Source organism: Schistocerca cancellata, chromosome 1 (assembly GCF_023864275.1).
Source record: "Schistocerca cancellata isolate TAMUIC-IGC-003103 chromosome 1, iqSchCanc2.1, whole genome shotgun sequence".
Taxonomy (NCBI): Eukaryota; Metazoa; Arthropoda; class Insecta; order Orthoptera; family Acrididae; genus Schistocerca; species Schistocerca cancellata.
Genome location: NC_064626.1, coordinates 673,221,892 through 673,237,923, shown reverse-complemented (window position 1 = coordinate 673,237,923; position 16,032 = coordinate 673,221,892). Strand labels below are relative to the sequence as shown.

Sequence of the window (16,032 nt, the reverse complement as noted above, 5' to 3'; positions counted from 1 at the left end):
CTGTCTTCAAAAAGATATTGACTGTACCTCTACAAGAGAGCTACAGTAATGTTGCACTAGTTGCAGTTTATACAACATTAAAAAAAATAAAAATTGGTATAGTGATGGAGAGACAACAGAAATTCCTGTTGCTCAATATATTTTGAAAAGCTTAGAAAAAATTATTAATTCATAAAACGCAAACATTCACATTAAAGCAGATGAAATTTTAAACAGTTACTATTGAAAGTAATGTTAAATTGTATATTGATATAAATGATAGTATTGGAAGTGTGTTTTGATTTGCTGATGAAAATACTATCACTAATGGTGTTCCTAAAATTATTCCAGTTAATCAACATAAATTTTAATCTAGCTGATGGAATGCCTGTGAAGTATTGAGGTCAATTTCATTAATAAATTAATATTATTACTTCATTCAAGCCTAATGCTGAATTTGGTGGACTGGTAATTTATGAACCATGTTCATGATAAAATTCAGGTCTTAGAAATACCTATAAGTGATGAAAATGACAATTTGACTTCAAAGAAGCTACTGTAATATTGATTTAAAAATCAGTTAATAAATTGTTATTCTTTATAAATGAATAAGATTGTGAGCTATCGCTTTCACTCATTCCTTGTGAATGCGAAGTTTAAAAAACCATAAATCTTCCCAAAAAAGGCACAGAGATTGATATAAATATTGGAGATGGTTGGCTTCACCCTGATCATGCTCCAATGTATATGAGCTTCAGTATTATTGGAGCTGATGATACAGATTATCCAATGTATGACTGGAAAATTCGACATAAAACTAACTGATAACTATGTGGCAAATCTGTTTGGAATTATCATCATAAAGAAAAGAAACAATGTTTTGTCTGAATGGAACATTCTTTTAATTTTCATCTATCCTTATGTGACTGACATCGTCTCTAGCCAATCAGTTGACCATGGAAGGTCATATTCTCAATAATGGGAAGAAAAAAGTAAGAAAAATGAACTACCTTTTCCACTATACTTTCTTGATGGATTTTTTTTAAAAGATCATAAAGAAGTAATGTAGGGAGCAGATTTAAAAGCAATTTTTACTTGAAGTTCTAGGGCAAACAATGCCATTCTTTGATGGGTTGACCATTATCAAGCTGGTGTTGAATATGTGACAACACTTCCTAAGGAAGGCAACATTGTTGTGGAATCCATGGAAATCCAAGTTCCTGTGGTTAGATATAAACCACAATACTCGCTTAAGCTATAGCCAGAAAGACGAAAAATTTTGAAGATTCCCATATTTTTCTTTGAACCATAAACTGCTGAATGAATGGAAAGAGAAATTTTGAGCTAGATATCACCAGTTACCATAACTGTACAGAATTTGATAAGCATTATTTTATTTTTGTTGTGTTTCCAACTAATTGAAGAAATAACCAAACATCTAACTCTTCCTTGTTTGGTCACATCAAACTACATAATATCTATACAAAGAATCCAAAAAAAATGTGGTTCTTCCTCAAGAAATGTGGAATCTATACCCACCAGACAATTACCTGTGGACATATAATGCTTTTTTTAAACAAATCACACAATTGGAGGGTAATTTTAACGTAAATTCATACAATTTCATTACAAAGTATACTGTCCATGTCATAAATGTGCCGAGAGGAATGAATGTATTGACCACACATAAAAGACATGAAGTTGTGTACCCCATTCAGCGATAAAATTCCAAATGAAACTATTTGTCACATGATCACGATTATATAATAAGTTTAACATATTATACTCAACATAGAATTTGAGTAAACATTTTTAATTATATAAATGAATAAAAAAATTATCGAATTATTATCTTCATGTTTCTATTTTTTGCAAGCATTCTAAGAAAGATAAAGGAAAAGTAAAAAATTTATTATGTCAATTAGTTGGTATACAATTTTATTTATTGTTATTCCTCTGGATACCTCTTTTCATGTACATTATGCTAGTTTTCGAATTTTTAAAATTGGTTACTGTTTTGGCTGAGAAATAAACAAAAATTGATCTATTCAGCTGGAGCTACAAGTAAATATTTTTGATAACATTACTGTATGTGAATATTTAAATTCCAGATACGGTGAAAGAATGTGTTTGGTTCTCAATAATGATTTAAAAATTATTTTGCCAAACAGATATTATAAATTAATTCCTGTTTGGGATTCTTCAATTTTTTGAACATGAAAATGTTAATCGGAGATACAACGGAATGAAGAAACTTAAAAATACTGATAATGAATTTCGTGATTTGGAATATCTAGTTTAATTTTGTAATTGAAAATTTACTTTCGATTTTTTATTATTATAGCTCTTACTCACCACTATACCCCTGGAATCATTAAAAAGTAATAAAAATTAAATGAAATAAATAAAATAAAAGCAATAAGAAGTAAGTAAAATAAAAATAGAAAATAGAGCCCCCACTCTTTCTTGGTGTGAAATATTACAATTTTTTGTGTCCCACATTATTATAATTGAGTGTTACCCATACTCACAGAAAGTAGGCTCATGAAAAAGTCCGTTAGTGCACTCAGTGTGCCCACTTACCACTTAAAAAGCAGCCTGACAGCGCTGTGGAACATCTTGCATCAACAGTAATTTCTCTCTAGATGCTCAGACAATTGTGTACACACACACACACACACACACAGACATACATTTACATATGGAAAGGTTTATTAAGAAAATGTATTACAAGTCTCAGACGTTTCCAATCATGCTCAATCGGGATCATATCTGTTACATTTTCCATGGAGCTACCTATATGTCATACATTGTAGGTAATATTCGTTAGATGTTGTTGTTAGCCATTCGTGACAGCTAAAGGCATATGTTCAATATTTTCTGTCTGAGCATAGTAGCTAAATGTTTGGATAACATCACTTTTATGTCCACCAACTTGCCATCCTTCTCATGGCGCCCACATTTTTGAACGCTACAAAAACGTGGACAGACTTTCTAATTTTAGTTATAGCATTTCCTTAAAAGTTGAATATATTATCTCTTAAACTTTTTTCCTAGATGTCACAATTATGATGCGAATGGTTTCCTGAAATTTGAAACCATGGTTAGGAGATAAATTAGCATATTTCCACGTAAAGGTCGCAACTACTGCCTTTCTTACGTGAAGAGTGGAATGAATTTCTCGGGAAGCAGTCTTTGCCATTGTACGCAGATATTACCTACTGCAGACTGAAGTCACTGAATGTGGGAAGGAGCATCGAGATCCTGTGTCTGCCGAAACTACATTCCTTAAAATAAGTACTAACTCCTTACTAAAGATCTCAAATCTGTCATAGTTTTTTATTCATTTATTCGAAAGCAGCTGTCGTTTATAGTCTGACTTTTATATCTCAACATGTATACTTTGCTTAATATCCATGATAGCCTGCTATCCCTTCTGGAACCAAGTTAGCTACTTTTGGATGTCTTGATAATTACTTACCTAACGTCATTCCTCCTCAGAAGAGACACTGTGCTTAGAGGATATTTTTTCTTATTTTGGTCATTTTATTCATAAATCAAGTCCTTCTTGCATTAATTGAATAGCTGACGTATTTCGAAACAAATTTCTAATTTACATTTGTGTAATATATGACCACTGTAGTGTGGATGCTTTTGTGTATTAAGGAGAAAGTCACAGAATACCGAGAAATTTTTTAAGCATCTTTTTATTTTGTAACTGCAATAATTCAATAATTACAAGCAGATAAATTTGCAGAACAAGTTCATCTACATATGTCTTTTACAAATGAGAAAAACATACATCTAGAAGTCAGAAAAATCTTTTGTTAAAATGCTTACTCTGTCAGGATAAGAACATAACCCACAAAAATGTAGCTATGTAGCAAAAACAAGTACACTTTAACAATTCCCCTATCTACGAAGAACACATCACTTTCTGCTGTAAATAAGTGCTGCTAAGACTACGTGACTCATGAGATAAATGGGAAAGTCTTTCTACGGAGGAGAAAGAAATTTTCACGGAGGCACAATGAGAATCCACCGCAATAATTAGTTTTACTTTAGCAGCTAAATACGGACAGGAAAGTGATAAAGAGTATATATCAGCTGGACTAAAATAACAGGAACCTCGGCAGCTGCACCAATACGAATTACAAAATATCTGCAACATTGCATACGCCTCTGTTAGGCATATATATATATATATATATATATATATATATATATATATATATATAGTTACATGGTATTTCACTTTTATTACTCCAAATAACAAGGACCCATTAGTTGTAGATATGTGGAAGATATGCGAAGTACTCGCAAAAGTTCAAAAGAAAGGAGAGAAATGTACGCTCGCCATGGAAGCTTTCTGTCCCGTATCCCATACAGTGTTAGGAGGTACGGCGAACGCCGCTTTGAAGATCAGTCTCAACGTAAGCCGGCTGACAGCTGAGCTGCGCCTTTGATGGAGGAACGGTCACCAGCCGTCTTGTTGTTGTTGCTGTCCACCCCTGCGAACAATAAACGAAACCCAAGGTAGGGCGTGACGTACACGTGTGTGTGTGTGTGTGTGTGTGTGTGTGTGTGTGTGTGCGTGTGTGCGTGTGTGTGTGTGTGTGTAAATATTAAACTTACTACGTGCTTCAAAAAAATATACAAGAGCCAGAAAAGGAGAGGGAGAGAGAGAGAGAGAGAGAGAGAGAGATGAAACAATAACACTTGAAAGTAATGGAAATGGTACATCGCAGTCGTATCTTCAAACTACGAGTATTTATCATTCAGACGAGTAGTTTCGACGCTACATTTGCGTCATCTTCAGGTTCTACTGCCAACCAAATAAGTACTTCCAGTCATTGGATCTTGTACCGTAGGGCCCATGCAGTAACTAGATGTCGTAAACTGCTGTTCATCATGAGTGTATATCTCGAACGTATAGTCACTACGAAAGGGACTACACGTTAGGAATATACACTCCTTATGATTAGGCCCATCTGGTCAAGCCACAGTTCCGAAGAATATATTGTTCTCCCACTGGTAGCTTTCTAGAAGGTAGTGGAGTGGGAGGCCAGTCGCAGATACAGATCTCTGTTGTCTCGTGGGAAGGAATTCTACCCCTTTTCTGTAAGGGTGATGTGCGACTTCTTAAAAATAGCGGAAAGAAATTTCATAAGGTACCCTTAAAAAAACTAACACAATGTGAGTCAGGACGCAATTGTCTGAGAATATCGTGTGCGGGAATTAGTATATTGGCTGCAGTAAAGATTTAACTGAAGACTGGGAAACTGACAATTATTTAAAAACTTTAACCGTGTGAAGACACCGGAATGCTTAAATTTATAAAACTTTTGCCAGTTGGGGAGCTAGTTGGTTGTTAAAAATAATATCTTTGACCAGTGTTTAGTGGAGCCTTTCCATTGTGAAAAGAGAATTAAGTATATTTTGCGGAGAGCAGGGAGATGAGTCTACTCCCGCTCAGTACCGTGGAGTCTGGGCCTTCAGCTTGGGTGGACCACAGCCGTGGTCTCTCGACGGCGAAACGAGATCCAGCGGCCGATGTGCTGCTGTGGGCAGCTGACCACATTGCTCGCAACTTCCGCTGTGCAGTGTGCAAAGTATGGTGACAACTTGCAGCATGGGAGGGTGGGAAATGGCGTTATTAACTATTTGTGGACGAATTCTACACTTTTTCTTAAGTTACTGAGGGTTCATTCATGATCAGGTCAGTTATGTTATACTTCTTGCGAAACTGGAGCCCTTAATTTGCACTCATCGTGATCATGTCTTTTCATTGATGTCTTCTGAGATGATGGCCGTTCTCGGTCTCCCATCCCACACGGAATTTGCCAAGATATTCAGTTGTTAGTTTAGGTTTGTTCAACGTTTGTAAACGTTAATTCTCGTGTTCTCTGTGCTTTATCAATTTCAATAACATTCTGTCATTAGCTTACATTCAACTGCATGGTAACAGATAATACTACAATAAACTGAGATTGTATATCTTTATATGGCGTCTACATCTTATTTGATCCAGCGGCCATACAACTTATCGTTGAAAGGTTTTAATGACGTTAGTTGCTTTCATCATCATCATTTAAGACTGATTATGCCTTTCAGCGTTCAGTCTGGAGCATAGCCCCCCTTATACAGTTCCTCCATGATCCCCTATTCAGTGCTAACATTGGTGCCTCTTCTGATGTTAAACCTATTACTTCAGAAGCATTCTTAACCGAATCCAGGTACCTTCTCCTCGGTCTACCCCGACTCCTCCTACCCTCTACTCTACTCTAGCTGCATTTGGGCATTGAAATGTATCGGTGGTAAAAGGTGTGAATTTGTGCCGAACCATGACTCGAAACCGGATTTCCAGCCTTACTCTAGCTGTCGCCTAACCGTCTCTGCCATCCTAGCACCCTTCCCTTCCGACCCAAATTCCCAGCCTGTTAGTCACTACTGACGCAGCGACACCTACCCATGAAACCCTCACTCGCAGTCTCTGATCCCCTTATATACATAAATATCAATAAGGTGAGATCGACCAACGATTCTGTGTTTCAGTGCGGATGCAGACGATTCCTGATCTCTTAAGCCAGTCAGGGATTGCGAGTGTGGGGTACATGGGTAGCTGCCGCTACGTCAGTAGTGAGTAACAGGCTGGGAATTTGGGTCGGAAGCGAAGCGTGCTAGGATGACCGGACGGTTAAGGAGACCGCTCGCGTAAGGCGGGAAAGCCGGGTTCAAGTCCCGATCTCGCACAAATTTGCCTGTTACCACCGATACATGTCAGTTCCCAAATGAGGCTAAAGTTCTCAAAAATAGGCTTAGTATTGGACTAGTCATTCATTTCATTACTTATATGGCCACCTTTGTAATAATCTGTTGTTTAATATTTTCATACCATTTTCCGTTGCAAGATTTGTTCCTTAAAGCATCTCAGTCTATAGGAAGCCATTTGTCTTTCGGATGATTCATCCGCAGGAGATCATTGCGAGAGCCGAAGGGGCATGTCAAGAGCTCCGTTGTTGTCTCTCAGAATTCGTCATTATGGATAGTCCTGTCTGCATTTATTAAGGTACTGAGAGGTCAGCTCTACTACTTTTTGGTTTGTGAAATGGGTGTGTGGTCATCTCCTAAACCTTAACGTAGTCACTTAACATTAAAAATTCATCACAGATCTGGTACCCTTAACTTGCTAGGACTTTGTAGTAGCAACTGGAGGCAAGCACGTTGCAAAAGGTACACTGAGTCGTCCGAAGTGTCAGTGAAACAATTGATACCATTTCAAATCGTCTATTATCAACAAAGAATTGACCAGCAAGTGAGATTTCTTCGCTACGCCATCGATTGTAAGAAATCTTAGTGGACACAGGCTGACACGAGAGTGTGAAATGCAGATATTATGAGATATAAATGTAGCGTTTTAAAAGGTAACTTGCAAGTGTTAACGCAAATGGAAGTAGGATGGACAGTTACAACGACAGACAGGAAACTGGAAGAAGGCACTCAGTTCATAATGTGAATGTATATCACGATAGCTGTGTCACTTATGATTCAAATAAGTTAAGCGTGTTTTAATTACGTAAACGTTTCTTTCTAAAGCGTAAACAGAATCTGTTAATTGTTCACTGAAGCTGCTGTTATCTAGAGGAAATAAATGGCACTGAAGAACTATTATCCTTCTGCAATCACACGTCTCTAGAGCTTGCAGTGACATCATCTCCTGCTTTCCCACGTCTCGATTCCGCATAAAACTGTGCTCCAGACGTACACCTACAGAAACTTCTTCGTCAACTTCACTCCAGCAACTGACACTAGCAAAGCCCTTTAGTTGCAGAACTTTTTTTTGTTTACTTATGTCAAGCTACTTCAGATACGCTCTTTGCCTCAGTCATATTTTAGAAGCTTGTAAGATTTCTTCCAGAAAGGATTACTCTTTCACTTTTATCTTCTCCTGTGGACACCCCAATTTATAAGTCTAGTACGCGCTAGTAATCCAAATTAAATGTTCTAAAAATTAAAGAACTGAACTAAATCAGAATTGCAGACACAATATTTTGGTGCCAGAAACGTGTGTTGAGACGTTCTGGTGCTCATCGTACAGCTAAGACACTACAGGCCTTCACACCACAAAGAATGTTTGACAAGTTCGCAGGAATGTAGCGGAATCATTATTCTGACTACTAATGTCACCCACACAGCTTGGCAGTGGGCCCTTCTTCCTAAGTCGGAATAGTGAATCGAACAAAATTTGATTAGTGGGACACAGTGCAAAATATTAAAGTATAGCTCAGTGTTTCGTAATGATTTGTTACCCGAGAATGCGGCACATGTAGGCGCTTGCAGAGCGACTTACCCTGGTGTGTTCCAGTTGTCCGGAATGTCCACAGTCTCGGATGGACTCCTGCAACAGTCACACCACCTCTCGTTCACTGTGCGCCCAGGCACAGATTCCTATCTAGCAACAACAGGTCTATGCGCTCAACAGATAACAAAGCGCCTGTTACAGAGAGCCGATTAGTGACAGGTTGCGAAGAGAGTTCTGCGCCGACTATGGTTTTACCTTGCGAGTAAGCGTTCTAGCATTTCCACATGAAGCGTGTATTTGTACATAGCAAACCATGTAATACAATCGAATGGTAAACTCACATTTACCTTACAAATAACTAAGTAGTTTCTACCGAGCCCTCTATTTCAGTTTCAATTTTTCATTGTGTGGACATAGTTTACATTAGCAGTCTGAACAACAAAGGAAATCAACATAACCCTTACACAGTGCAATTGTAATTATCTTTGACAGATTGTTAGTCTCTACCTGACAAAAGATTTGCTACTATCCAACAGCCCACAAAAGCACAGTAATGCTTCGATAAATTAACAGTCGGTGTTAAGTAAGGAACTACACTCCTGGAAATGGAAAAAAGAACACATTGACACCGCTGTGTCAGACCCACCATACTTGCTCCGGACACTGCGAGAGGGCTGTACAAGCAATGATCACACGCACGGCACAGCGGACACACCAGGAACCGCGGTGTTGGCCGTCGAATGCCGCTAGCTGCGCAGCATTTGTGCACCGCCGCCGTCAGTGTCAGCCAGTTTGCCGTGGCATACGGAGCTCCATCGCAGTCTTTAACACTGGTAGCATGCCGCGACAGCGTGGACGTGAACCGTATGTGCAGTTGACGGACTTTGAGCGAGGGCGTATAGTGGGCATGCGGGAGGCCGGGTGGACGTACCGCCGAATTGCTCAACACGTGGGGCGTGAGGTCTCCACAGTACATCGATGTTGTCGCCAGTGGTCGGCGGAAGGTGCACGTGCCCGTCGACCTGGGACCGGACCGCAGCGACGCACGGATGCACGCCAAGACCGTAGGATCCTACGCAGTGCCGTAGGGGACCGCACCGCCACTTCCCAGCAAATTAGGGACACTGTTGCTCCTGGGGTATCGGCGAGGACCATTCGCAGCCGTCTCCATGAAGCTGGGCTACGGTCCCGCACACCGTTAGGCCGTCTTCCGCTCACGCTCCAACATCGTGCAGCCCGCCTCCAGTGGTGTCGCGACAGGCGTGAATGGAGGGACGAATGGAGACGTGTCGTCTTCAGCGATGAGAGTCGCTTCTGCCTTGGTGCCAATGATGGTCGTATGCGTGTTTGGCGCCGTGCAGGTGAGCGCCACAATCAGGACTGCATACGACCGAGGCACACAGGGCCAACACCCGGCATCATGGTGTGGGGAGCGATCTCCTACACTGGCCGTACACCACTGGTGATCGTCGAGGGGACACTGAATAGTGCACGGTACATCCAAACCGTCATCGAACCCATCGTTCTACCATTCCTAGACCGGCAAGGGAACTTGCTGTTCCAACAGGACAATGCACGTCCGCATGTATCCCGTGCCACCCAACGTGCTGTAGAAGGTGTAAGTCAACTACCCTGGCCAGCAAGATCTCCGGATCTGTCCCCCATTGAGCATGTTTGGGACTGGATGAAGGGTCGTCTCACGCGGTCTGCACGTCCAGCACAAACGCAGGTCCAACTGAGGCGCCAGGTGGAAATGGCATGGCAAGCCGTTCCACAGGACTACATCCAGCATCTCTACGATCGTCTCTATGGGAGAATAGCAGCCTGCATTGCTGCGAAAGGTGGATATACACTGTACTAGTGCCGACATTGTGCATGCTCTGTTGCCTGTGTCTACGTGCCTGTGGTTCTGTCAGTGTGATAATGTGATGTATCTGACCCCAGGAATGTGTCAATAAAGTTTCCCCTTCCTGGGACAATGAATTCACGGTGTTCTTATTTCAATTTCCAGGAGTGTAGGTCTTAATTTCCTTACGTCTGAACACTCCATTGTTACACATTGCATTATCAGATACTCGTAATGTATCATCTGACGAGAAGCTGAAAAAATGCTCGTCTCTGTCAATTTTTTGTTGTCATGTGCATCTTCGACTCTTGTCGGGACTTTTCGTTCCTTTTTTTAAAATCAGACATCATCAATGCATTGCATCTTCCACAGTATCAACAGATAAAAGAAAAAATATTCTTAGTATCGCATACGAGAAAAATATATCAGCTGTATTGCAAATCTCTGACAGATACGTAAACATCAGTATGCGGTACTAGTTTGTGATACTAAGATATATATTTTTTCTATTAATATTCTTCTGTTTATTTTCCTGTTAACAGTTTTATATATATAAATACCATAATATCAATACTGCACAAATTATCATGCAAAATTTCTTTACATGTTGTCGGGCAGGAAATAAATTGAACCCACTGAGAATTGCGAAATTTCACTAAAACGTGTTTGGGTGACGAACAAGCTTTCTCAAGGCAAAACAGTATTTCCATAATTACATATTAGAGACATACTCGGACAAAAAATGAGCTTCAACCACAAGATGATTAGTACGAAACTGTTTGCCGTGTTGAAGGAACAACCAAGGCAGTAAATGTAAATAGCTGCCGCAAATGAAAATTAAAAATTCTTTGAATAACTGAGCCTCAGATGACTTATCTATACTTCACAGCGTCCTCAATTCCCGAATAGCAATTACATACCAAGATAGAAGGGTAACTCCATAATTCAAACCTAAATTGTCCTTTGAAATCAAAAACTGTTCCTGAGGACTACACAAGTAGAAATGCAACTCCCTTCATGATATTATGAAACAAATGGTGCAACAGTTATGTGATAAATCAGAACCCTAACTATAAACATTGAGACGTTGGTTAGCGTTGCTCTTAGAGTGTTATAATCTTTAGCGCCTTGTTAGGGTAGTCCATTCAGTTTTCTACATGTATCATCTTCAGATGTACGATTTCCACGTCGCAGTGTGAATGCGAGGAATACCGAATTTTTTGACATGCGTGTAGAGGAAATGTTTGCAGTTAGCCATTATACTTGCCGAGTATGCATTCCATGTTATAAGACTTTGCATTATTGAGGAGGTAATGACAGTGCAAAAGAGTCTTGGTGTAAGTTGAAGAAAAAAATGTTTGACTCGTATGGGAACTTGGGTATCAGTACGTGGTGTATCAGAATTTTGGTTCCGTGTCGCACGGCACGTACGCTGTGGCGCAAGTCGCCGGAGTTTGTTTGGCATTCCAGTGATGCTGTAGGACTGACCACAAAACCTATTGCGAAGCAGTCTCACCTCCCTAACAATCACCCAAGTAACTGCGGATAGCCGCAATTAGCTAAAATTGTTTCCTACAAGGTCATTTATACATATCGTAACGATTGTACCATACTTCCTTATGGTGCGCAGGGTGCCACATTTAAGAACGGCGGATTGATGTGTGTTGCCTGGGAAGACTTCAATCTAATTTATCATCTTTTCGGATATTTCGTATGTACGTTCATACTGCTCACTAGGCGGTGGTACGCAACAGTATCGCAGCCTGTCTGGAAGTCAGTAAACACGGCATCGACTTGAGCTCCACTGTCTGCTTCCTTCTGGACTCATGGATAAACAGAGCAAACTGGGTGTTATGTGATCAGTGCTTGGAGAAACCATGTTGATCGCTGCAGAAAGGTTGTTCGATCTCAACAAAAGTTACCAATGCGTGAACAAAATGTCATCTACAATTGTACAATAAACGTATGAGTGTGTAGTTCTGCGCAACTTTCTTATTGTCTGGAACAGCGAGTGCTATTTTACAGACACTCGGAACGCCGAATGAAGTAAAGTTTCAACTCCACGCTCAATTATCAGTCATTTCTGCATCTGTGTCAACTGTCGGAAGGACAAACAGTGGTGAGACTATTTCGGTGAAGTAATTTCGGAAGAGGTAATTTAGTACTTAATCCTTCATTTCATCATTGGCCTTTTTGTTGCCACCATGCACGCATTCCGACATATAAATTTAGTTAATTCGGTGCTTTGCTGCAAGACCAAAACTATTAAGCGCTTTATGAGAGCTCAGCTGGTATAGTACCATCTTTACGTTCACTCAGTCGAAATATTTGCGGCTGTTTGTTGCTAGTAAACCCAATATGTTTTCCTCGCTCTGTTGTCTCATAAACCGTTGAATATAATTTGTTAACGAAATTAATAAGCTAAAGCCAGCACCAGCCACCTCAGTCATATACCTAACAATAATTTAGATAAAAATAAAATTGTAATGTAACTTTTTATATCGGATTAAAAAGTATAAAATAATTTTTCGTCGCCTCATACAAATTCCCGACCTGTAAAAATTGTAAATAACGAAAAGCGTGGTGCCCATGCAGTGGTAAATAGTTAGGAGCTGAATTATTCATGCATCAGTTATCTTTTGCACGCGCCCCTCGTTTTTCGTTATAAATCTTACAAATGTTTTCACAGCTATTAAAAATTCACTAACGCAAATTTTCAGAACTACCTGTATGTGGTAAAGTCACTGTAAGGGGCAGGGAAATTTTTTTTACACTCTTTACACCGATATAAAACCGTGTTATATTAAAATTTATTTTTATTTAAATAATTATTTTCTGCATTTTCGTCTTTTGTGCGTAAAATTTTTAATCGATTTCAAACATCGTGATGAAATAACAGGAGAGATATGTGGTGAATTTAAGGTTTATTTTAGTTTCTCTTCACTTAATTCAGCCAGAAGATTGCCTTTTCCTATATATCTCTCGTGCAAAGACCGAGAAGGTAAATATCAGAGAGATTCGAACTCACATGGAGGATTACCGGCAGCCGCTCTCCCCACAAATCAGTCACGACTTAAAGAGAAAAACTGGGAAATGGCAGTGACACACAAGTACCCTCCGCCACACACAAGATAAGAAAGCGTGTTAATGTTGCATTGTCATCTACTTCTGAGCTATGTTGAAAGTTCGATCTCTAGCTCCTTGGAAAGTTAATTTAAAATCAGTTGCGAAATTTTTACCGAAAGTACAGATAGACAAGAGAGTGAGTTAATAAAATAGTGGTGAAATAAGTCATCTGTACATCAAATCTGGTCGAAATCGCTCCAGGAATTCTGTGTTATGTTTTTACATCATCCCTTTCTACCCCTACCCTCCGCATAGGGGTGTTGGGGGTGATACTCTCATAGTAATTTTTTTCCGGGTTGAATTCATACGTGTGCCCAGTTTGATAGAAATTGCTTCAAATGATGTAGAGGTCAACCTATAAATAGAATGAGTTGCCACCCCTCTTTCTGTAGCAGGTAATTCATGCATACTGCGCCTGTAGGGCCTGTGACGCAACATGCTAAGGACAGCCATCTTGCAGGAACTCCAGCTGGACAAGAAGTGCTCTGACTTACACTTCTTTGTTACCCAATTTTCAGCCTCAACCCCTTCCCTATTGCAAGTAGGTGGTCCTTATCACCGCAGTATTCTACTGTCAGTGTTTAAAATTTCAAGTCTCAAGCTGATTCAGAAGCTAGCTTAAAACCAACTGCAAAATTTGTACTGAACAGACAGAAAAGAAAGAAACCGAATAAAAAGTGTTAATATGGTGGCCTAGCTGATTGACAGCTGGTGAAATGGGTAAGTCCTGGCATCCAAATATTGCTATTTATTCGAAATTAGTTACTGGATTGGGATAGTGGAATGTGATTTAATTCACCTATTTGAGGTACTGCAATATTAGCAGCATAAATTATTATAGCTCCATGTGGAAAACAGTTAATTCTGATATATATATATATATATATATATATATATATATATACGAGTATATATATATATATATCATTAATGCAGCTAAAGCTATCATTGGAACGTCATTTAGTAAACATTTACATACAATTAATCTAAGTGGTAAAATAATTGCGATGTCTTAGACAGTTCCGGAGAAATTTGAATTGAACAGCTTACCAGAAACATCTTTGATACAGTGTTGGCCTTTGTTTTCCTTTTTCTGGCGCCAAGAGCAAATATTACGTCTAGTAACATTTGGTGGGTTTGTAAAATACTGAATTTCTGCTTAAGGCAATTTAAGTTGACAATTGCTTCGTAGACGTAAGGTAACATGAACTTTGGGTACGCATTGGATACAAGGAAGCTACAGGTGTTTACGATGGATACACTCATTTGCTCAATTTGTTTAGTTTATTACTCAACATATAGATTTCTGGCAGTTGGCCATTATTGATGAGTCCAGGTGGAGTAACGAAATCGTTCACGGAAATCTTGCACCGAGATGCTCTCTTCAAAATGCTAGGGAAACTGCGGACTATCTAACGTGGCAGATGCTTCAGAGAAAACTGTGTTTTGCGTCCTTTATAGCACCTTGCAGTGATCATGAGCCACACTAGAGATATTATGTTTTCTTTTTACAAATATGCCTCGTTGTATCTTCAAAAATGTTATAAAAATACCTAAAAGATGTCTCTAATTTACGGAAAAAAGATTCCTAACCCTGAAAACAATATTTAAAAATAAGATTCATGCAATCTAAAAAATTCCAGTTTTAAAAAAAGTTTAAAATATTAAGGTAATTGTAAACTTTTTTGGCTACAAAAAACAAAAAGTGCCTTACGCAGTGTTGGAACGGGCGCTGTCACTCGGCGGCGTTTAGTAATAGTCCTTGGAGCTCTTTTCTACCTGCCATCTGCGAACAAAGTAACAACATCTCTGGCGCCTGCTTGTGATATCGTCAGCGTTCACACCTAAGCTGCGGAACGGAGCAGCGAACGCAAGTTACTGCGGTTGATGTGTGTGTTATCACCTGCGGCGATGAGCCCCACAACAGCATTTTCGAAAGGGGCAGCGGTGAAGGTTTTGTAGTCAAAACAGCTGCAATTTTTTTCTGGTGGCTATATTATTTATATTCGTGAGTTATGCGATTTACGGATAGCTCCGCAGTGGATCCTTGGTGTATTGGTGCAGTGATTTGCCTAAAATTCCTAGAGTTTCGAAGGAAATGTTCCAACTACGTTGGCAGATTTTACATTTGTAGCCTGCAATTTTCACGACAGACTAAACTTTTGCACTTAGTACGGAGAGTTGAGACAGCGCGGGATTTCTCTAACTGTTCTGTCGGCAACGTGCTAATCGATGGTGTTCCCCAGTTGTCTGTATGGATAACAAGTATTATTTAGATGCTTATGATGCATCCATGTGCTGTACGACGAAAATCAGAGATCAGTATTACATCGACAAGATACTATACAAATGGGATCGAATGGAAGATAAAATCATCCGTCGACTTGGTGAAGGAATGATGCTGCCATTCATCAGAGCTGATTTAAAGATACCAGGGAAAAATCACGGAGCCTCATTACTCGGTTGCTGTTTTAGTTTCGTTTTATGTTTAGCTTATAAGTTGCGTGACCTATCCTTCACCGCCTATATTCAACTGTCGAGTCTCTGAACCTACACGTTTTATGTCACTCCTGTTTTCGACGGCTTTAGTTTGTACATGTAGCTTTACATCTCGCAATTCTAATCACAGTGACATTTCTGGACCATAAACAGTGATGTTGGCATTACGTAATTGCCTCCATAAGAATTGTCTCAAGAAATGCTTTCTTAATTAGCCTCAGAGCCATCTCCATTTAGAACACTCGCTCTCCTCGATTCCTCTAAGAAGAAAATATATCTT

The 16,032-nt window shown here is 39.5% G+C and overlaps 1 protein-coding gene across 3 annotated transcripts in view; it reads right to left on the bottom strand.

Moving 5' to 3' along the window:
* Positions 1-3,668: 3,668 nt before the first annotated feature.
* The window catches only part of LOC126184014 (titin homolog), a 156,802-nt gene continuing 144,438 nt past the window's right edge, over positions 3,669-16,032 (bottom strand). Inside the window, exons 14-16 of one of the 3 annotated variants that reach the window (XR_007536825.1) lie at positions 14,968-15,039; positions 8,330-8,377; positions 4,400-4,490 (exon numbers count right to left, since the gene is read on the bottom strand). Coding sequence is in view for 2 of the 3 variants with exons in the window: in XM_049926370.1 (XP_049782327.1) it covers positions 4,457-4,490; positions 8,330-8,377 (82 nt within the window). In the remaining variant the exon portion in view is untranslated. Of the gene's footprint in view, positions 4,491-8,329; positions 8,378-14,967; positions 15,040-16,032 lie in introns of all 3 variants that reach the window. The other 2 variants (XM_049926370.1, XM_049926382.1) reach the window with 2 other exon arrangements.